The sequence below is a fragment of the Pseudorca crassidens genome, chromosome 9 (assembly GCF_039906515.1).
Source record: "Pseudorca crassidens isolate mPseCra1 chromosome 9, mPseCra1.hap1, whole genome shotgun sequence".
In the NCBI taxonomy this organism is placed as follows: Eukaryota; Metazoa; Chordata; class Mammalia; order Artiodactyla; family Delphinidae; genus Pseudorca; species Pseudorca crassidens.
Window position 1 is genome coordinate 30949773 of NC_090304.1, and position 24598 is coordinate 30974370.

General features: G+C 36.3%; 1 protein-coding gene across 3 annotated transcripts in view; it reads right to left on the reverse strand.

The window, feature by feature from the left end:
• Nucleotides 1–24598, reverse strand: part of BBOX1 (gamma-butyrobetaine hydroxylase 1) — a 77361-nt gene that overhangs the window by 20147 nt on the left and 32616 nt on the right. For all 3 annotated transcript variants that reach the window (XM_067749576.1, XM_067749575.1, XM_067749574.1), the window contains one exon: nt 4929–5034. In XM_067749576.1, the coding sequence (XP_067605677.1) occupies nt 4929–5034 (106 nt within the window). The remainder of the gene's footprint in view (nt 1–4928; nt 5035–24598) is intronic.

Here is a 24598-nt window from a genome sequence, read left to right on the forward strand (position 1 = left end):
AGAAAAGATTCATAAAAGTTACTGAATTAAAATCAGCAAACCTTTTATATCTGTCTCTTTGGTGACAACAGAAAAAGAGGTTAGGGAGAAAAAGTGGCTTGTAATCAATAATTTATAGTTCAAACATTGTTATAGTTGAAGACAAGGGCACAGGCATATAATGTTCATTAGTAAACAAAAGGCACAGATCATAAGAGCAGTGATCTTTTGAGTGGGCACTCTGTGTTGACTTTACAGAGGAGGTGGGATTTAACATGGGCAAAGGAGGATGGATAAAATTTTGGATACATAGAATGGAATGGCAAGAGCTAATCAGGTGGCAGTGTTGATGGGTATGCAAAAATGCATACTTCACTGGGTCTCAAAAAGTTTGGCTGTGGTAGAGGGTCACAACTGGGAATAGTAGATCCAGCTGGAAAGGTAATCTAGGATTTCATCAGGAGAGTCTGGAATGTCAGATGAAAGATATTGGACTTTCTTGTGCACAGAGGGGAATTGTTAAAGTCTTTTGAATATGGAAGTAATGTAGTCAAGACTGAGTTGGAAATTATTAGTCTAGTGGTGTTGACAAGAGATACATTTTTTAAGGGGGGGGAACTAGTGAGAGAGTAACTACTTGAGAATCTAATGCAGTAGTTCAAGCATAATGATAAGGGAATGAGGAAGGATGTGGCTATGAGGATGAATAAGCCCAAGGTACACTGGGAATGAGAAACCAAAAGGAATGTTAGTTACTTTTACTAAGAGTTAGGGAAAAATGTTTAACATTATTTCATTTTGAAAAACTAAATGTAGTAATATTTTAACAATATTCTTCTGAATGGAGTTGATTTGTTTTCCTCGGTTATATGATTCTTTTTGGTAAGTCAGCATGGGTGGGTGATTTTGAATACTTTTTTTTTTTTGCGGTACGCGGGCCTCTCACTGTTGTGGCCTCTCCTGTTGCGGAGCACAGGCTCCGGACGCGCAGGCTCAGCGGCCATGGCTCATGGGCCCAGCCGCTCTGCAGCATGTGGGATCTTCCCAGACCGGGGCACGAACCCGTGTCCCCTGCATCGGCAGGTGGACTCTCAACCACTGCGCCACCAGTGAAGCCCTGAATACCTAAATTTTTAATACCTAAATTTAGACAGTAATTTTTCTGCTTAAAGAAATTAACACTATTCAGCTTAAAGAAACTAATACTATAAACTAAAACTTCCTCTTTACTGAATAAAATAAAAATAAAAGCCAGTGTCTGACAGTTCTTGTAGAAAGGAAGAGGCAAATATGATCAAATACTCAGACTAGGGGGATATCAGTATAAGGGGGGAAAATATCTATTTGGCTTGGTTATCTCCGTAGATGGCTAAGGCAGTGCTGTCCATTAGAACTTTCTGTGTTGATGGAAATGTTCTTCTGTGCTGCCCAATATAGTAGTCCCTAGTCCTATACAACTACTGTGCACTTGAAATGTGGTTAGTGTGACTTAGTTAGCTTAAATTACAATGTAAACAATCATAGATGACTAGTGACTACTATATTGGATAGTGCAGATCTAGAACACAAATTCTGCCTCCTCCCAAGTCCACACAAAATTTCTCAATATTTAAAATTTTATACATACTTGATCTTAAATTATGATGTTATAATGCATATTTATTAATTCCTCACAACAGTCCTTAGAATTCGATAATTTCGTCTCCATTATATAGATGAAGAAACTGAGAGTCAGGTGTAAACACTGGCCAGCTGGTAAGAACTCTGCTAATACATGGCAAAGCTAATGTTCAAACCTCAGCCTATTTGCTTCAAAGTCCTCATACAGCAAGTTCCTTTCCTGTAATAGGAGAAGTCCCTTTATAGTACTCTTACTAATTTGGTATTATGTGGTGTGTGTGTTTATGTGTTTTGTACACTTAAACTTCCATTACAGGTTGATAATACCTTATTTTCTGCTATTAGGAGATAACTGATCTAAATGAATAATGGTTCAGTCCTTAAACTTATGCCATTTTTTTTAAGCTTGAAAAAATATGTGCATAAGCTGACCAAGTCATTGTAGAGAATTATCTCATCGCCAGGGTAATGAGGGGTGAAACAGCATGATTAAAAAGAAGATGAAATGGAAATATCAAACTCAAGTCTTCCAAACTCCAAGAAGGCAAAGCAATAGCATAACTTTGTCTTTGGGAGGATCTGAGTGTTCTTTAAATCCTTTTATACTCTGCCATAATGAAGTCACAGAATATTGCAAATACAAATCTTAAAAAAAAAAAAGGTCAGCTGATGTCTTTTACATGTGGCAAGGCCAACTAATAATCTTCTTTTGTACATTTACATTTTAATGCCATCTTATGAAAGAAAAAAGACGATGGAGCCAGACAATACTTTCATCATGAATTCAAAAGGTAAATATACGCCTGATGTGTATAAAACCAAATTTGATGTCATGTAAGTCATTCAGAACCAAAAATATTTTCTTTTTAAATGTTACTTTATGGCAGCATGTGACTTTTGGCCCAGACAAAGACAGTGAAGGAAGCAACATCTGTGTTTCATTAAAGATGTCTCCTTATCCTCCCCCACGTGATTGAAATTGATCAAACTGAACTCTCAACAGGTAACTCATTATCCAGATCATTTCATCTGTACTGAAAAGAGCATTGATTTATTTTATTTGTTATAAAAGAGCGCAAACTTTGGTTTAATCCCTGAATAATTCAAAATGGAAATTTAAACAATAGCACAAGCAGGTGGCTACATTTTATTCATTATTTTTACCAGAATCTAGACATTTCAGGAATCATTTTTTATTTAAAAATCTCCTATCAGATCACTTAGATTTGGATATTGCACTTGCTGGTAGAGATTGGTACAATTTTGTGGCATTTTTAAACCTCTTTTTGGAATATTTATTAAGTCTCTATTATATGCAAGGTGCTGGGTTAAGTCTTGAAATTTATGGAAGTATGATTCAATTCCTGTATTTTGAGAGTTTGTAATATATGACAATGTCTATAAATAATCAACATTTTATAGAAATTATGGTAATTAGAAAGTCCAACTCAAGATCCCTATGGTGTGGTGAAAAAACTTGATGGAGGCCTGGTTTCAAGTTCAAGTTCCCTATTAATCAGATCTCACCCTGTGAAAGTATTTAACCATGCTGGGTACCATTTCATCATTTAACATAAAAAGACATGATGTCTCCTGTCTACCTTAAAGGAATTCTAAGAGGCATCAAATAAAGCAATATAAGTAAAAATGCTTTGAAAGAATATAAAATGCAGAAAAAAAAAATAAAATGCTATGAAAATGTCAAGCCTTATACTTCAGGGACATTTATGAAGTCTTTTAATTACTTTTCCATAGGCTTTCAATTTTAACCCAGAAACAAACATAAACTCATAAAAAGCAGACAATTTAAAAATTCAAATAGAATCTAGTTTTCTAGTCTAATTTTTAAAACTTTATTCCATTTAACTTCTCCAACCTGTCTTTGGCAGATGAACTGAGCTGATTAGTTTGGCTTTTAACCCTCAGGGTTTTAGAAAATTTCTGGACCACGTTTAAAAGAAATCACATTGTGTGCCTTCCCCTCAATCCCTACCCAAAAAGGTGACTATTGTGGGTCATTTCACTGTCGTCATTTAGTTCAGAGAAATCATGTGGTGTTTTACAATCAGCAAAATAAAATATGTGAAGTCAAATACTAGACTAGCTTAGTTAATACTGATGAGGACAATGGGTAACAAAGGCACAGGGAAAATGTGTCCAGTCAATATGATGAAAAACACAGAAATTTTGATTTTCCCCCATTTCACCTTCATTAGCTAGGGAACTGCCCCAAATTTCCATTTACTGTTGAAGATATAAATTTCTGTGTGGCTATTTCATTTAGTCTCATTTAGCTCTAAAAATAGGAACAAAATATCTTTTCAAAGGTAGTTTCCTGACCATTTATTTCTTGGTTTAACAAAATGATGCTTTTGTAAAAATGTAGCTGGTTTAGTAAAATGGTAATTTTGTAAAAATGTAGTGGAAGAGGAGGCTTCCAGAAAATCTGGAGGATTTGTGGTTCCATGGTGAACATCTCCCTGCTCAATGAAGTATCTGATAGCTGGGAGAGTAGATGATTTCCACAACCAGACAGGGTTATTCTGCTTCTTGTATTCATACTCCTTTGTAGTACATCTTTGCAGCTTCTCCCATAAAAGGTGGCCTCTATTTCCTCACCCCTTGAATCTGGGCTAAACTCATGACCTGCTTTGACCAATAAAACATGGCAGAGATGACATTCTGCTGATTGAGGGGAGAGGATGACAGATCAAATGGAGCAGGGGCAAGTCATCTCAGCTACCACCTAGGTCAACCAGTCCCTAGCAGACTTAGCAACCACAGAACTACCCAGCTGAACATAGCCCAAATTGTAAAGACATGAGCTAAGTAAATGGCTGTTCTTTTAAGCTGTGAAGTTATGGAGTGGGTTTTTTTTTGGGGGGGGGGGGTTTGCAGCAATAGCTAACTGATATGAATGGTGGCCATGTGACTTTGTGGGAAAAACTCTACATTGTGTTCCCTGGTTTTATTTTCTCTTTTAACTCTCTTGGGAATGGTAAATGTTCAAAAAGACCTCAAGATGTACCACTGTGGTAAAATGTCTTGGCAAAGCAACAAATGCCAATAGTTATTTCCAGGGAGAAATGAAGAAATGTTAAAAAAAACCCAAAACAAAACAAAACAAAAACATGAAAATCTTCTATTCCTTGGGAATATGAGGCTATTCAGGATTTAAATACAGAGATTTTCTGAGTTTGGATTGTGTTTGGAGAAAGATCTACATAAGACAAATTAGCTAGTGAAACATATAATCTTCTAGGCTCAAAATGTAGGAGGATATTAGTCCTTGGCCTGCGTTGTGGAAAATATGTTGAAGCTCACCTTACCCCAGGTGGATGATGGAGGGCTGGATAATCAGTGTGAAAGCTTAGCTTCCCAGTTGTGTAAGCCACATTGTTTGCGTCGATTTTGTCTTGCACTTGCCAAGTGTGTCTGTAAAATACAAGAAACGTGTTTAAACAGGCTGTCACTAAGTCAGAGGAAATGTGTTAGAATGAACTTGAGACATGGGGCAAATGGAAACTTCATTTTATGAAATAATTACCATAATGACTATGAGTCAGGAAAAGAGCCTGACCTTTCTTTGTCCAAAGTAACCGTTTCAGAATCAGCATCTCCTCATTTCTCTTCTCCTCTCCAAAAGAGAGTGCAGAATTTATAAAGAGGTGTATATGTGTGTAGGTTATGTTTTTTAGTAGCTTAATGCAGTTGAAAAAAATGATTCATTGAGGCAAAATTTACAGAACATAAAAGGAACCACTTTAAAGTGAACACTTCAGAAGCATTTAGAACATTTACAATGTGGATAACCAACACCTCTTTCTATCTAGTTTCAAAACACTTCCATCACTCCAAACTAAAACCTCTTACCCATTAAGCAGTTTCTTCCCATTCTGTCCTCTTTCCAGTCTCTGGCAAACAACAATCTGCTTTCTATCTCTGTGGATTTACCTCTTTGGGCTATTTAATGAAAATAGAATCATACAATATGTGACTTCTTGTGTCTGGCTTCTTTGACTTAACATAATATTTTTGAGATTCATCCATGTTGTAGCATGTATCAGTACTTCATTCTCTTTTATGGTTGAATAATGTCCTATTGTATGGATATACCACAATGTTTCTATCCATTCATCATTTGATGGACATTTGCGCTGTTGCTACTCTTTGGTTATTGTGAATATTGCTGGTTTGAACATGTGAACATGTTCAAGAACATGCATTTATTTGAATAACTGTTCTCAAATTTTTTTGGGGGGGTAATACTTAGGAGTGGAATTATGGGATTATGTCATAATTATATCTTTAACTTTTTGAGGAAACACCAAATTGTTTGCCACAACAGCTGAACCATTTTACATTCTCACCAGCAATGTGTGAGGGTTCCAATTTCTCCACATCCTCACTACACTTGTTGTCTGTTGTTTTTTTAAAATTATTTATAGCCATCTTAGTCGGTGTGAAGTGGTAGCTTGTGGGTTTGATTTGTGATATCCTAATGACTAAAGATGTTGAGCATTTGTGCTTGTTGGACATTTGTATATCTACTTTAAAGAAATGTATTCAAGTATTTTTCCCATTTTAAAATTGTCTCTCTTTTTTTTGTTAAGTTGTAAGAGTTCTTTATATATCTGAGATACTAGACCCTTAGATACATGATTTGCAAATATTTTTGCCTCTTCTGTAGGTTGTCTTTTCATTTTCTTGGAATGTCCTTTGATGTTCAAAGTTTTTAATTTTGATGAAGTCCTATTAATTTATATTTGTTGCTGTTTTTGGTGTTATATGTATGAATCCACTGCCTAATTCAAGGTCATGAATATTTACCCCTATGTTTTCTCTTAAGAATTTAATGATTTTAGCTCTATAATTGATCCACTTGGAATTACTTTTTTATAAGTGGTGTGAGTAAGAGGTCCCAGTTCATTCTTTTGCATGTGGGTATACAGTTGTCCTAGTACCATTTGTTGAAGAGAGTATTCTTTCCCCATTGAATGGTTTCAGCACCCTTGTTAAAAATCAATCAGCTATAGGTGTACGGGTTTATTTCTGCACTTTCACTTATATTCCATTAGTCTATATGTCTATCCTTATCCCAGTACCACAATATTTTGATTACTGTTGATTTGTAGTAAGTTTTAAAATCAGGAAGGGTAAGTCCTCCAACTTTATTCTTTTCAATATTGTTTTGGCTATTCTGAACCCCTTGCAATTTCCTATCAATTTGAGGATTGGGTTTTCCATTTATGCCAAAAGGCCATTGGAATTTTGGCAAGGACTGCATTGACTCTGTAGCCCACTTTGGTTAGTATTGATATCTTTAACTATATTATGTCTTATAATTCATGAATATAGGATGTCCTTCCATTTATTAGATCTTTAATTTCATTCAGCAACATTTTGTAGTTTTCATTTTACAAGTCTTTCACCTCCTTGGTTAAATTTATTCATAAGTATTTTATTCTTCTAGATGCTACTGTAAATGGAATTGTTTTCTTAATTTCCTTTTCAGATTGTTCATTGCTGATATACATATAACAACTGACTTTTCTGCATGGATCTTGTATCCTCCAACTTTGTTGCATTCATTTATTAGCTCCAGTAACTTTTTTGTGCATTCTTTTGGGTTTTTTACATACAGGATCATGCCATCTGAGAAAAGAGATAGATTTACTTCTTCCTTTATCATTTGGATGCCTTTATTTCTATTTTTTGCCTAATTGCTCTTGTCGAAACTTCTAGTACAATGTTGAATATAAGTGGTAAAAAACAGCATTCTGTCTTATTCCTGATCTTAGGGAGAACTTAATGAAGTTTTAATTACACTCTTGTAACTTCACTCAGATCAAGAAACAGAACTTTAAGCTCAAACATATGCCCTGTCCCAGTCACCATCCTTTCTTCTCTAGAATAACCATGACTGTGACTTCTATATTTATCATTTCTTTGCATTTCTTTACATTTTTATTCCCTGAACATGTATCCTAAGACACTATGTTTAATCTTGCCCATTAAAAACAATTGTTATGTCTTTTAAGTCTCTTAATCTATATGTTTCTCTTCCAGCCTATACTTCTTACAATTTATTATTTGAAGAAATTAGTGAATTTGCCCTATAGAGTTCCTCACAGCCTGGACTTTGCAGATTGTATACTCATGGCGTACTTCAACATGTTCCCTGTCCTCTGTGTTTCTGGAAAATTGGCAGCTAAATGCAGAGGCTTGGGCAGACTCTCTCTTCTCTCTTGGACAAAACTGTAGATGTGATTGTGTTCTTTTATTACAAGGCACAGAATATCTAGATGTCTTTCTTTTTGTGATATTTGTTGCTCGTGCTCAATAGCTAGACCCACTAATTCACTGGGGATTCCAAATAGTGAAATACCAAATTAATAATTTCTTTTTTATTTATCAGTTGGAATACTTTTAAAAAGATTCATTTTCCCTCATCTACTATTTGTTTACCCCATAGAATAGCTTAAATAGGGATGATGAGATAAATGCTTGATTCTTTCCTTTATTTACCATTTTGCTATGTAATGGGTTAGTTTTCTACCACTCCAAGATGAATAATAAGTTTTCTAAAAAGTAACATCATTGATGAAAATGGATTAAAATTAAATAGAGGTAATGGTTTCACAACATTGCCAATGTACTAAATGACAGAGAAATGCACATGTTAAAATGGTTAATTTTATGTTATGTCAATTTTACCTCTATTACCAGAGAATAGCTTGACTTAAACGTTATAAAAAGTTAATTAAAAAAATAACTAGAGATTACTTGCAACTCTGTGGCAAGAGAAGCAACCGTTATTCAGATTTTGTAAGGCTTTTCCTTGGAAGATTGAAACAATGGGTAATTGGAAGGAAGCTGTGTCTCAAAATAAACCAAAGCTGATTTGAAAAGATGTCACTATACATGCATGCCATTTTATTGCTATTATAATGTCTATTTGTTAATTTATGTTCATATTAAGTCATTTTCAATAAATATATATTGAAAAAACCTATTCTATTCCAGATATTGTTTTAGCATTAGTAATATAGTAGGGAACAAAAAGGACAAACAAGTAATCACCAAATCTAATATCAGATAGAGGTAAGTGCTATAAAGAAAATAAAGCAAGGCAAGGAGATAAGGCTTGGGGTCAGGAGAACATCATGGTGGAAATGATGCTTTGGGAAGTATCTAGAAAGAGCTGAAATTTTTCATAGAAACCTGAATTAAATAAGGGAAGGAGAAATGTGAATGTCTGAGAGATGTATTTGAGACAGAGGACTCTGAAATGAAAAGGTTGGGCTTTTTCCCCATTCTCTGGGACTGAGAATGAAACTAGCTATTTTGCTCTGTTTTTTTTTTTTTTTTTTTTCTGATTTAAATTTGGGGTGGAAAGCCTGGTATAACTTTCATTAAAATTAAAGAGCCATCCATATGTGGGCATAAACTGGAAAGAGACATAGTGAAAGGAGAAAAGGGTATGTATAGCCTGCTGCAACTCAAGTATGAGTCAGGCAATCCATTATATTGTTGTGACTATAGCCAAGAAATACATGTTCTCTATGAAGTTCGTGTCACTCCATGGTCCATATATAATACAGATTCAGATTATTGTCAACATCAGCATTCCAAGAATAATCTACATATAGGAAGGGATTTAGGTACAAAAAGAGTAATTTCATCAAATTATAGAATATATAATGTCTTCTAAGAAGATGATGCTGTCGACACTGTCAGGAGGAAATGACTTTATTTAGATTTTCTGTCCAAGAGTGATGATCGTTTTGCTTTGATCCATCTACATTCTCTTTCCTGGTTCCTCCTACGATCAAGGGTAAATGAACTGAGTTTTGCTGTGGTCAAGAGCTGGCTGAGATTCAAGGTGCAAGCTTTAGGCAGGGAACAGATCTTTTCTTTGACACTAACTGGCTTCTACAGGGATGGGGCTTGTGACTTGACTTCTTCAAAGCAGTTCTCCAGCCCTCTGAGCTAACTGGCAGGGGATGGTAAACATTTTATAGCCCTAAAGTGTCTTAGGCACGGTATGGGATGTATAGCCTAAAAGTCTATGCTCACACATAATGATAAATCCCAGGAAAGTAGTTTGCCAGTTCCAATCATAAAACCTTCTCTTAATAGTTATAGCATAAGTCTGGAAAAATCTTAGAAATGTCATTTGATTTACCTTTCTACCTCCTTATAGAAATGAGTCATGCCAGGAAGGCTTCTATGACTCTAAGCTTTCACTTATCCTTCTCAAATCCAAACCTCCAATGAAACATAGCAGAAATAAATGCAAGTATGATCCATTGGCCTGTGTAGAAAGCATTTTTAAAAAGTCCACTTGTGGAGCCTTAGTGAGATTAGGGTGTACTTACGTGTACCTCTTATTAGTGACATATTCTTAGGTTGTTCTAAGAAAGGAAACAACTCAAGCAGATTATCAGGAGCTGTCATGCAATAGAGGTGCAGGACCAGATTGTTCTAAAGAGGAAGAAGCAGGCTCAGTGTAGCATCTAAATCTGATGGTGTAGACTTGCTTGTAAGTGTACTTGGGGCAGGTAATTGTCACTGTACAAATAATACTGCTTTTGCCAAAGATGTTATTAAACAAGCCTAAGTATTTTCACTGAGCTATTCATGTCATTCTCAACATTTAATTAGAACTTTCCCTATTTTTCCTCATCTATTCAAGAATTTTGTCAAAATCTTCTGTACATTAAAATCATGATGTTAAGGTAGCACTGTATTTCATGGAATTGGTTTGAATGCTAATTTACTAGATTCACCCTAATCTAGATGGCCAGTCATAGATACCATGGCATTTCATGATATTAATAGTGTTTTGTGACAAATTTGAATCCTTCAGTATTTATGGAATGCTGAAATTTTGTTTTCACTAGATTTTTTCTTTATAACCTGGGTGATAGATTTTATACTCTTTTGGTTAGTGGCTCATACTTGGAAAACCATGCTGAATTTATTTGTAATCTTTTTCTTTTTTGAAGTACTATTTATATGAAAAGATGTTCTAAACCTGCAACCTGGATTTATTGTTCCCAGCAGCTACAACCTCCAATGTTGACCTGCTGCAAACTCTTATTGTCAGATATAAGAAAGAATGTCTTTTTGAACATCATTACTTATCCCATTGTATCAAAAACATAATGTTCATATCTTATTTTTATTTTTTAAGTTTTAACATGGAAAACACTCTCCTAGCTAAAATAAACCAAAAAAATTTATAGTTAACCATCTAAAGGAATACATATTGCTTATTATTTCTAACTATAGTTGTGATGCTTCCACATGTGACTTGCTAGATGCAGTCACTCATCAGACATCCAGATATTTATTTTTCCATTATCATTTATTAGACATATACAATGGGCCAGGAACTGAGGATGCAGAAGTGAATAGAATAGTCATGGTACTTGCACTTCATGGAACTTACAGTCTATGCAGAAGACATATTAGTGTGATTTATCTTCCAAAGCTAACGTACAAGGTGTTAGGAGAGTAAAGATGTGACAGTCAGGTGGAGAACTGAAGATTGAGTAGGATTTACTTAGAAGGATAAAGGACATTGCAGGCAGAAAAAAATAGCTTGTGAGAAGGCCTAGTGGAGGGAAAGAATATGATCTATCAGAGGATGTGAGAGATGAGCAAGGAAGATTTGCTCAATGGCTATTCTTGGCTTCTCTTCAACTTTCTGCTTCCCTATAGTCCTGTAGAGTCTTACAAAAAAAAAAAATCTCATTACAGCAGGGAACTGAACAGCTCCATAAAACATAAAGATATGAAGTAAACAAGGAGGATTCTGGAATGTTGGTGGTGACAAAGTTTTTAATCTCTCTGAATTCTCTCTGCAAGACATCTAGAGTACAAACCCCAAAACTCAGTGACAATATCTAATTAAAATTAGGTGAAAAGTTATTTCCATGAACCCCCAAAATGAGTGAGTATAGAGATGGGCCTTCCAAAGCAACTGTGTAGGAGGAAGCAGAGGGAAGCAACTAGATGTCTGATGGACCAGAAAAATTCCCAAATTACTGACAGATATTCACTGGAAAGTGCAGTAGGGCAACTTGAGAATGGTAATTAAATCTGGGAGGGGATTTTGACATTCCACTATAGCTGAATACAAGAGGTCTATAGTAAGGAGTTGGAATAGTCTGAGCACCATGAACTCTAAAATCTTACTAAATTCCCTTCCATGATAAAACTTCCTTCTGAGAAAAAGATCCTATGTTGAGCATTACAGGGACAAAGGAAAAACGTCTAGATGAAAGTAAAGGAGAAGGACTGGGAGGTCTTAGAATGTTATTGCCCATAATTTTGAAATATAGCTTAAAACCATAACTTACAAAAGGTTTCTGAATCACATCTCCCTTTAATAGTTAAGAAAACACATTTTATATAAAGATAAGCAACATACAAATGATTAAGGTTTAGTCTCATAGTTAATTTATAAAAGAGAAAGAAAAAATAGTGAAATAGCACACCTACAGAAAATACATCATTGATAGAAGGATATGCCCCTAAAAGATGAAAAATATATTTTTTTCTGTTTCTAACTTCTATTTTCTACTTATAGCTACTTCTAATGAATCCAGAAGACTTTGGTACAATATATGAAAGAATAACTTACATAAGAAGCAGAAACTCAAAAATGGGATGACATACTCAGAAAAGAAAAAAAAATTAAAAATAATTAGAAAATGAAAACTAAATTAGAAGAAATACAAGATCAAATAAGCATAACAAATAATGCCTTTGGATGACTACAGGATGAAAGGGAGGAAAATTTAAATGTCAAAAAAAAAAAAAGAGAAAGAGATAGGGGACCTTCAAGGTGGCCTGAGGAGTAAGATGTGATCACCTTCCCCTCCAAAAATACATCAAAAATACATCTACACGTGGAACAGCTCCTACAGAACACCTACTGAACGCTGGCTGAAGACCTCAGACTTCCCAAAAGGCAAGAAACTCCCCACGTACCTGGGTGGGGCAAAAGAAAAAACAGACACAAAAGAATAGGGACGGGACCTGCACATCTGGGAGGGAGCTATGAAGGAAGAAAAGTTTCTACACACTAGGAAGCCCCTTCACTAGCAGAGACAGGAGGTGGGTGGGAGGGAAGCTTCAGAACCATGGAGGAGAGCACAGCAATGGGGGTGCAGAGGGCAAAGTGGAGAGATTCCTCCACAGAGGATCGGTGCTGACCAGCACTCACCAGCCCGAGAGGCTTGTCTGCTCACCTGCCGGGGTGGGCAGGGGCTGGGAGCTGAGGTTCGGGCTTTGGAGGTCAGATCCCAGGGAGAGGACTGGGGTTGGCTGCGTGAACACAGCCTGAAGGGGGCTCGTGTGCCACAGCTAGCTGGGAGGGAGTCCGAGAAAACGTCTGGAACCGCCTAAGGGTCAAGAGACCATTGTTTTGGGGTGTGTGAGGTGAGGGCATTCCTTCCCCGAGTGCCCACAGAAGGCAGAGCACTGCCTAAACGAGCTCCAGTGATGGGTGCGAGATGCTGCTATCAGCGCGGACACCAGAGACGGGCATGAAACGCGAAGGTTGCTGCTGCAGCCACCAAGAATCCTGTGTGCAAGCATAGGTCACTATGCACACCTCCCCACCTGGGAGCCTGTGCAGCCCACGCCTGCCAGGGTCCCGTGATTCAGGGACAACTTCCCTGGGAGAACACACAGCGCGCCTCACGCTGTTGCAATATCATGTTGGCCTCTGCTGCCGCAGGCTCGCCCCACATTCTGTACCCTTCCCTCCCCACTGGCCTGAGTAAGCCAGAGCCCCCAAATCAGGTGCTCCTTTAACCTTCTCCTGTCTGGGCAAAGAAGATATGCCAGAGGGCGACCTACATGCAGAGGCAGGGCCAAATCCAAAGCTGAACTTGCAGAGCTGTGCGAACAAAGAAGAGAGAGGGAAATCTCTCCCAGCAGCCTCAGAAGCAGGGGATTAAATCTCTACAATCAACTTGAGGTACCCTACAACTGTGGAATACCTGAACAGACAACAAATCATCCCAAAATTGAGGTGGTGGACTTTGGGAGCAACTGTAGACTTGGGGTTTGCTTTCTGCATCTAATTTGTTTCTAGTTTTATGTTTATCTTAGTTTAGTATTTAGAGCTTATTATCATGGGTAGATTTATTTATTGATTTGGTTGCTCTCTTCCTTTTATATATATATATATATATATGTATATATTTTTCCTTTTTCTCTTTTTGTGAATGTGTATCTGTATGCTTCTTTGTGTGATTTTGTCTGTGTAGGTTTGCTTTTACCATTTTCCTAAGGTTATGTCTGTCTGTTTCTTTTAGTATAGTTTCTAGCACTTGTTATCATTGATGGATTTGTTTATTGGTTTGGTTGCTCTCTTTTTAAACTTACTTTTTCATTTTTACAATTTTAATTATATAATTTTTAATTTTAATAACTTTGTTTATTTTATTATTTTTTCTTTCTTTTTTTCCCTCACTTTTGTTCTGAGCCCTGTGGCTGAGAGGGTCTTGGTGCTCCAGCCAGGTGTCAGGTCTGAACCTCTGAGGTGGGAGAGCAGACTCCAGGACATTGGATCACCAAAGACCTCCCAGCCCCATGTAATATCAATCGGCAAGAGCTCTCCCAGAGATCTCCATCTCAATGCAAAGACCCAGCTCCAATCAACCATCAGCAAGCTACAGTGCTGGACACCCCATGCCAAACAACTAGCAAGACAGGAACACAACCTGACCCATTAGCAGAGAGGCTGCCTAAAATCATACTAAGTTCACAGACACCACAAAACACACCACCGGGCACAGTCCTGCCCACCAGAAAGACAAGATCCAGCCTCATTCACCAGAACACAGGCACTAACTAGTCCCCTCCACCAGGAAGCCTACACAACCCACTGAACCAACCTTACCCACTGAGGGCAGACACCAAAAACAATGGGAACTACAAACCTGCAACCTGCCAAAAGTAGACCCAAACACAGTAAGTTAAGCAAAATGAGAAGACAGAGAAACAAATAGCAGATGAAGGAGCAAGGTAAAAACCCACCAGACCAAACAAATGAAGAGGAAATAGGCAGTCTACCTGAAAAGAAAGAGTATTACAAGAGACAAAGAAGGACACTACATAATGATCAAGGGATCAATCCAAGAAGAAGATATAACAATTGTAAATATTTATGCACCCAACATAGGAGCACCTCAATACATAAGGCAAGTGCTAACAGCCATAAAAGGGGAAATCTACAGTAACACAATAAGAGTAGGGGACTTTAACACCCCATGTTCACCAATGGACAGATCATTCAAAATGAAAATAAATAAGGAAACACAAGCTTTAAATGACACATTAAACAAGATGCACTTAATTGATATTTATAAGACATTCCATCCCAAAACAACAGAATAAACTTTCTTCTCAAGTGCTCATGGAACATTCTCCAGGATAGATCATATCTTGGGTCACAAATCAAGTCTTGGTAAACTTAAGAAAATTGAAATCATATCAAGTGTCTTTTCTGACCACAACACTATAAGATTAGATATGAATTAGAGGAAAAAATACACACACAGAAGCTAAAAAATACGTTACTAAATAACCAAGAGATCACTGAAGAAATCGAAGAGGAAATCAAAAAATACCTAGAAACAAATGACAATGAAAACATGATGACACAAAACCCATGGGACGCTGCAAAAGTAGTCTAAAAGGGAAGTTTATAGCAATAAAATTTTACCTAAAGAAAGAAGAAACACCTCAAATAAACAACCTAAACTTACACCTAAAGCAAATAGAGAAAGAAGAACAGAAAAAATCCAAAGTAGCAGAAGGAAAGAAATCATAAAGACCAGATCGAAATAAATGAAAAAGAAATGAAGGAAACCATACTAAAGATCAATAAAACTAAAAGCTAGTTCTTTAAGAAGATAAATAAAATTGATAAACCATTAGCCAGACTTATCAACAAAAAAAGGGAGAAGACTCAAATCAATAGAATTAGATACGAAAAAGGTGAAATAACAACTGACACTGCAGAAATACAAAGAATCATGAGAGATTACTATAAGCAATGATATGCCAATAAAATGGACAGCCTGGAAGAAATGGACAAATTCGCAGAAAAACACAACCTTCTGAGACTGAACCCAGAAGAAATAGAAAATATAAACAGACGAATCACAAGCACTGAAATTGAAACTGTGATTAAAAATCTTCCAACAAACAAAAGCCCAGGACCAGAGGCTGCACAGACGAATTCTATCAAACATTTAGAGAAGAGCTAACACCTATCCTTCTCAAACTCTTCCAAAATATAGCAGAGGGAGGAACACTCCCAAACTCATTCTACGAGGCCACCATCACCCTGATACCAAAGCCAGACAAAGATGTCACAAAAAAAGAAAATACAGACCAATATCACTGATGAATATAGATGCTAAAATCCTCCACAAAATACTAGCAAAGAGAATCCAACAGCCCATTAAAAGGATCATACAGCATAATCAAGTGGGGTATATCCCAGGAATGCAAGAATTCTTCAATATACACAAATCAATCAATGTGATAAACCATATTAGCAAATTGAAGGGTAAAAAACATATGATCTTCTCAATAGATGTAGAAAAAGCTTTTGACAAAGTTCAACACCCATTTATGATAAAAACCCTCCAGAAAGTAGGCATAGGGGGAACTTACCTCAATGTAATAAAGGCCATATATGACAAACCCATAGCCAACATCGTTCTTAATGGTAAAAAACTGAAAACATTTCCACTAAGACCAGGAGCAAGACAAGGTTGCTCACTCTCACCATTATTATTCAACATAGGTTTGGAAGTTTTAGAGACAGCAACCAGAGAAGAAAAAGAAATAAAAGGAATCCAAATTGGAAAAGAAGAAGCAAAAGTGTCACTCTTTGCAGATGACATAATACTATACATAGAGAATCCTAAAAATGCTACCAGAGAACTACTAGAGCTACTCAATGAATTTGGTAAAGTAGCAGGATACAAAATTAATGCACAGAACTCTCTTCCATTCCTAAACACTAATGATGAAAATTCTGAAAGAGAAATTAAGGAAACACTACCATTTACCATTGCAACAAAAAGAACAAAATACCTAGGAATAAACCTACCTAAGGAGGTAAAAGACCTGTACTCTGAAAACTATAAGACACTGATGAAAGAAATCAAAGATAACACAAACAGATGGAGAGATATACCATGTTCTTGGATTGGAAAAATGAACAATGTGAAAATGACTATACTACTCAAAGCAATCTACAGAGTCAATGCAATCCCTATCAAACTACCAATGGCATTTTTCACAGAGCTAGAACAAAAAATTTTACAGTTTGTATGGAAACACAAAAGACACTGAATAGCTAAAGCAACTTTGAGAAAGAAAAATGGAGCTGGAGGAATCAGGCTCCCAGACTTTAGACTATACTACAAAGCTACAGTAATCAATACAGTACAGTACTGGCACAAAAACAGAAGTATAGATCAATGGAACAGGATAGAAAGCCCAGATATAAACCCACACACATATGGTCACCTTATCTTAGATAAGGGAGGCAAGAGTATACAATGGAGAAAAGACAGCCTCTTCAATAAGTGGTGTTGGAAAAATTGGACAGCTACATGTAAAAGAATGAAATTAGAACACTCTTTAACACCATACAGAAAAATAAACTCAAAATTTATTAAAGACCTAAATGTAAGGCCAGACACTATCAGACTCTCAGAGGAAAACATAGGCAGAACACTCTATGACATAAATCACAACAAGATCCTTTTTGACCCACCTCCTAGAGTAATGGAAATAAAAGCAAAAATAAAGAAATGGGACCTAATGAAACGTAAAAGCTTTTGCACAGCAAAGGATACCATAAACAAGATGAAAAGACAACCCTCAGAATGGGAAATAATATTTGCAAATGAAGGAACTGACAAAGGATTAGTCACCAAAATATATAGGCAGCTCATGCAGCTCAATATCAAACAAACCAGCAACGCAATCCTAAAATGGGCAGAAGACCTAAATAAACATTTCTGTCAAGAAGATATACAGATTGCCAACAAACACATGAAAATATGCTCAACACCACCAATCATTAGAGAAATGCAAATTAAAACTACAATGAGGTATCACCTCATACCAGTCAGGATGGCCATCCTCAAAATGTCTATAAACAATAAATGCTGGAGAGGGTGTGGAGAAAAGGGAACCTTGCTGCACTGTTGGTGGGAATGTAAACTGATACAGCCACTATGCAGAACAGTATGGAGGTTCCTTAAAAAACTAAAAATAGAACTACCATACAACCCAGCAATCCCATTACTGGGTATATACCGTGAGAAAACCATAATTCAAAAAGAGTCATGTATCACAATGTTCATTGCAGCACTATTTACAGTAGACAGGACATGGAAACAACCTTTGTGTCCATCGACAGATGAATGGATAAAGAAGATGCACATATATACAATGGAATATTACTCAGCCATAAATAGAAACAAAGCTGAGTTATTTGTAGTGAGGTGGATGGACCTAGAGTCTGTCATACAGAGTGAAGTAAGTCAGAAAGAGAAAAATAAATACTGTATGCTAACACATATACATAGATTATAAAAATAAATGCTTCTGAAGAACCTAGAGGCAGGACACAAATAAAGACACAGATGTAGAGAATGGCCTTGAGGACACGGGGAGGGGGAAGGGTAAGCTAAGATGAAGTGAGAGTGACATGAACATATGTACACTGGAAAATGTAAAATAGATAGTTAGTGGGGAGCAGCAGCATTACAGTGGGAGATTAGCTTGGTGCTTTGTGACCACCTAGAGGGTGGGATAGGGAGGATGGGACAGAGATGCAAGTGGGAGGGGATATGGGGGTATATGTATATATATATAGCTGATTCACTTTGTTATACAGCAGAAACTAACACACCATTTTAAAGTAATTATACTCCAATAGAGATGTTAAAAAAAAGAGAGATCTGTATCAAATTACCCATTATATTTTTCACAGAACTAGAATAAATTATCCTAAAATTTATATGGAACTATAAAAGACCCAGAATTGCCAAAGCAATCCTAAGGAAAAATAACAAAGCAGGAGGCAAAACCCTCCTACACTCAGACAATACTACAAAGCTACAGTAATCAAAACAATGTGGTATTGTCACAGAAACATACATATGCATAAATTTTACAGAACAGAGAGCCCTGAAATAAACGCACACTCCTACGGTCAATTAATCTTCAACAAAGGAGGGAAGAATATAAAATGGGAGAAAGACTCAAAGCAAGTGGTGCTGGGGAAGTTGAACAGGAGTATGTAAATCAATGAAGTTACAATACATCCTCACACCATACACAAAAATAAACTCAAAATGGCATAAGATATGACACCATAAAACTCCTAGAAGAGATCATAGGGAAAACATTCTCTGACATAAATCATATCAATGTTTTCTTAGGTCAGTCTTCCAAGGCAATAGAAATAAAAACAAAAATAAAGAAATGTGACCTAATCAAACTTACAAGCTTTTGCACAGCAAAGGAAACCATAAACGAAACAAAAAGGCAACCTACGGAATGGGAAATAATATTTTCAAATCATGACCCACAAGGGCTTAATTTCCAAATTATACAAATGACTCATACAATTCAACAACAAAAAAGCAAACAACCCAATCAGAAAATGGGCAGAGGCCTAAATAGACATTTCTCCAAAGAAGATGTACAGATGGCCAAGAGGCACATGAAAAGCTGCTGAACACCCTTAATTATTAGAGAAATGCAAATCAAAACTACAATGAGGTATCACCTCATGCCAGTCAGAATGGGCATCATCAGAAAATCTACAAACAATAAATGCTGGAGAGGGTGTGGAGAAAAGGGAGCCCTCCTACACTGTTGGTGGGAATGTACACTGGTGCAGCCACTATGGAAAACAGTATGGAGGTTTCTTAGAAAACTAAAAGTAGAATTACCATATGATCCAGCAATCCCACTCCTGGGCATATATCCGGACCAAACTATAATTCAAAAAGTTACATGCCCCCCTATGTTCATGTTGGCACTGTTCACAATAGCCAAGACATGGAAACAACCTTAATGTCCACTGACAGATGAATGGATAAAGAAGATGTGGTACATATATACAATGGAATACTATTCAGCCATAAAAAAAGAACAAAATAGTGCCATTTGCAGCAACATGGATGCAACTAGAGATTATCATACTAAGTAAAGTAAGTCAGAAAGAGAAAGACAAATACCGTATGATATCACTTATATGTGGATTCTGAAATATGGCAGAAATGAACTTATATATGAAACAGAAACAGAGTCACAGACATAGAGAACAGACTTGTATAATTACCTGGCAGGGAAGATACCATGATCATGAGAAGAGACTTGTGGCTGCCAAGGGGGAGGGGGTTGGAGGAAGGATGGATTGGAAGTTTGGGGTAAGGAGATGCAAACTATTACATATAGAATGGATTAACAATGAGGTCCTACTGTATAGGACAGGAAACTATATTCAATATCTGGGATAAACCATAATGGAAAAGAATATAAAAAAGTATATATGTGTATTACTGAGTCACTTTGCTGTATAGCAGAAATTAACACAACATTCTAAATCAGCTATACTTCAATTTAAAAAATTTTTAAAAAAGGTAAGAACATTTGAGAGAAAGTAACAAATTAAGAGGATAGGCAAAGATGGTTTAATATATACATAATAGGTGTCCTCAAGAGAAGAAACTCAAAGTAAAGAACAGAACAAATACTAAAATCTACAACTCAAAAGAATTCTTGAAATTAAAAAAATGAGCTTCGAAACTGCACACTGAAAGATCAACCCATATACTCCCTGAAAAAGTTACCCCAGAGCAACCAACATGAAGAAATAGTCTATAAAATTATTGGTCTTTAAAGAAAATAAAATCTTTTGAGAATCTAGGTAAAAATATCAAATTATTTATAAGGAAAAGAAAATTAGATTACCAATAAAACCATACTGACATCTTAGAGATGCTGTGAGACAAGAATTTGATATTTAGCCAAGCTGATTTTCAAGTATAAAGGTCTTAAGTTGCTTTCAATATGCAAGAATTCAGAGAGTATTGTTCCCATGAGTTCTTCCTGAGGAATTTATGAGAGAATGGGCTTCAGGCAAGCGAAGTGAATAGAAATACATTGACATAGCACTGGTGCTGATTAATAAATTTATGTTTACAAAGAGAACTGATTGTAGGTAAGGAAAAAAGATATCAGAAAACTAAAAAGTTGGGAAACCAAACTGTAGTGCTAAGGAAGTCACACTTGGGTGCTAATACTTTAAACTAGAAAACCATGTAAGTGAATATGATAGTGAATACCTTAAAGTTCAGGGGCGCTATTACATGTGGGGAGAAAAGAGAGGTTTGTGATTGGTTAAGACTTGTGGATGGGCTGTAGAGGGGCTGGCAATGTTCCATTTCTTGACCATTTCTTGACCTTAAATGGTATTTAAGGGTGTTTGCCTTAGTAATTCTTTAAGCTATACATTTGTTTTATGTGATTTTTCTGTATCTATATTCTACCATGAGAAGTATTTTTTGAAAATTTATTTTTAAAGGTTAATAATACCCCCAACAATAAAAATGAAGACAGGTAATGATAGAAAGATGGCAGCTGCCTCTAAAAACATAAAGAAAAATGTTACAGCAATTTGCTCCAAAGTTCCAAAGGCCTTCATTAGGAAAAACTTAGAATGTAGTACATTGCAAAAAAAAAAAACAAAACTATACGATTTCCACATTTACCATATTTAATAGTTTTTCAGGGGGTGAAAGGAAAACTGTGCTTAATTTATTTCATCAGAACAAGAATTGGATGCTAGTTTAGATTATTAATGTGAAACATTAAAATATAAACTTTAGAAGCAAGAAAAACTACAATCCTGCAGCCTGTGGAATCAAAACTACAATGAGGTATCACCTCACACCAGTTAGAATGGACATCATCAGAAAATCTACAAACAACAAATGCTGGAGAGGGTGTGGAGAAGAGGAAACCCTCTTGCACTGTTGGTGGGAATGTAAATTGATAGAGCCACTATGGAGAACAGTATGGAGTTTCCTTAAAAAACTAAAAAGAGAATTACCATATGATCCAGCAATCCCACTACTGTGCATATACCCAGAGAAAACCATAATTCAAAAAGAGTCATGCACCCCAATGTTCATTGCAGCACTATTTACAATAGCCAGGTCATGGAAGCAACCTAAATGCCCATCGACAGACGAATGGATAAAGAAGATGTGGTACATATATACAATGGAATATTAGTCAGCCATAAAAAGGAACGAAATTGGGTCATTTGTTGAGACATGGATGGATCTAGAGACTGTCATACAGAGTGAAGCATGTCAGAAAGAGAAAAACAAATATTTTAATGCCTATATGTGGAACCTAGAAAAATGGTACAGATGAACCGGTTTGCAGGGCAGAAATTGAGACACAGATCTAGAGAACAAACATATGGACACTGAGGGGAGAAAGTGGCGGGGTGGTTGTGGTGGTGGTGTGATATATTGGGTGATTGGAATTGACATGTATACACTGATGTATATAAAATTGATGACTAAAATTAATAAGAACGTGCTGTATAAAAAATAAATAAAATAAAATTTAAAAAATTTTAAAAAAAGAAAAATAAATACAAACTTTATCTTCTCTTGTGACAAGTTATCTGTTTGTCAACTGTCATTTTCCCTTTGCATAAACAGTTGGCTATAATTTGAATTTAATAGAGGGGAAGGGAATGAATAGTCTGGTACTGTCATTATGGTTTAGTTTGAGAACTTTCCACATAATCCTGTCAAATTATACCCTTGCATCTGGACTAGCAGTATGAGTTGAAGACACATTTGATAGTCAACAATTATTATGGCATTAGGGATTATGGGAAAATGTTAATATCAACAAACCACCGCAGTGGTGTGTTGTAAAGGAAAGATTACAGACTGTTGAGTCAAGTAAACCACAGTTTGCAGCTGATTCTTCTGCCTCAGTTTCTTTACTTTTAAAATGGGGATAATGATTCTTATCAAAATCGTCAAGATTCAAGATCATGATGGTAAAGCATGGAGCTCAATACTTAGCACATAAAAAGTGCTTAATAGAAAATTATTTTCTCCCATCTCAATAACAGCAGCTGCCTGTCTTGGCTGCACAGAGTATAACCAAAGAGGTAATGGGGATCAGAGGGCTTGTGGAAAAGCAACTGCCTTAGTAGGGTAGCCTGTAAATTTCCTCAAGTGATTTCTAGAGGAGCATGAGATACAGAAATTATTTTTCCTTTCATTCATGAGATGACCTCATACTCAAGTGGTTTTGTTGGCAGCTACTTTACCGTGAAACCCAAGATAACAAACGGAACTCCAGAGACTGGCTCTTGGCTGATAACGTAAACTGGGATTCACAATGGCCGAAAGAACACAGCTTGTTACTCTGCTTGGGAAACCCTAATACTCAGGAGAATACACATTTTAAAGTTCCCCCAACCCAATCCTCAAATACTGTGATCAGTACTAAATCTAAAACAGCTCATTAAGAAATTTCAGGGTAGATTTTTCACAAAGTAGGATGAAATTACAACTCAATTCAGAACTCAGACAAGTTTTCTTCCCAAGTCTGAATTGCTTCTAGGTTAGTTTTTATTTTATAGCCATTTTTATTCAAGAAGGGCTGTGTGGTTTTCTCAAGCAATTGCTTGGCTAGAAACTTCAGCAAAATGGGTAAACTTGTTTTTTCTTCCCCTCTTCAGTCCCCACACTTCACAAATGTTTTCTAGTAACATGTATATCAAGCAAGTAGCTGTTTCAAAGTCAGATTTGGAGGAAGTATTAATGGTAGGAGCAATTTCTAAGGGGCCAGATGCCAAAGAATAATCATATTTTTCACTCATACATCCTCAATCTCTAATACAAGCTAATGTGTGAAGTGCTGCTGGGCTGGCTTACAGAAATGCTAGCAGAAATCCAGTGAATGCTGGAAAGGAGATATGTTTGTTCTCCCCAGAGGCTATTTCAATAATGTTAATTTTTAACTGGCTTGGCTGGTGCATTTGACAAACAGCCCAATAGAAACATTTGCTGTTTGACATTATTTTATTCATCTCATGAAGCCTGCATGCAAGGTACTCATGCAGATGCAAAACTCAGCAGTAATAGTAGCATTTTTAGATTTTTTCCAGCAAATTTTCATCCAAAGGCCTCAAAGGGCATGATAGGTATTAAAACACTCCTTTAGAAAGAGAAACAAGGCCTCAGTAGAGGAGAATCATAGAACTCTGGGAAACTAAAAGTTTAGACCAACTTCTCACCTACAAATAGCTGGTGGTGAAGCCATGATTAAGTTCTGCTTCCCTAGTGGTCCCATGGGCAGCTCTCTGGGTAGTAAGGCAATACAGATGTTCTGGGGCATTGGGTCCTCAATTCTTCCCTAAACTTTATGGAAGGAAGTGTTTCAAAGTATTTATTTATTTTCCACTACAATTTGTGGCCTTATAAGTTTTATTTAGCATTTACATATCTTTCATGCTGTCTCCACAAGATAAAATTTGACTACCACCAAGATTCATAAATTTCTTTGCTTTTACACCTATTCCTCATTGTCTCTCATCATCTTTATTTTATTCCTGATGTTAGTGTTTCAGAAAAATATATTTTTTAATTTTCACCTGATTATTCTTCTTAGTCTAATCCTTGTTACATGTGTTACTGCATCTTGCTTGTGCTAGAAAATAAAATATTCTTAGAGAGAAGAAAGAAGAAGAAAGAACTGAACTTCTGGGCTCTGATCTGGAAAAGAGGAGTTTTGCTAGCTAAGGTTGAAATTTGTATTTTTCTTCCTCTTGACTTTCTGATGAGTTGTTCATGAGGTTAATTTTCTAAGGACTGATAAATGTCGACTGCTA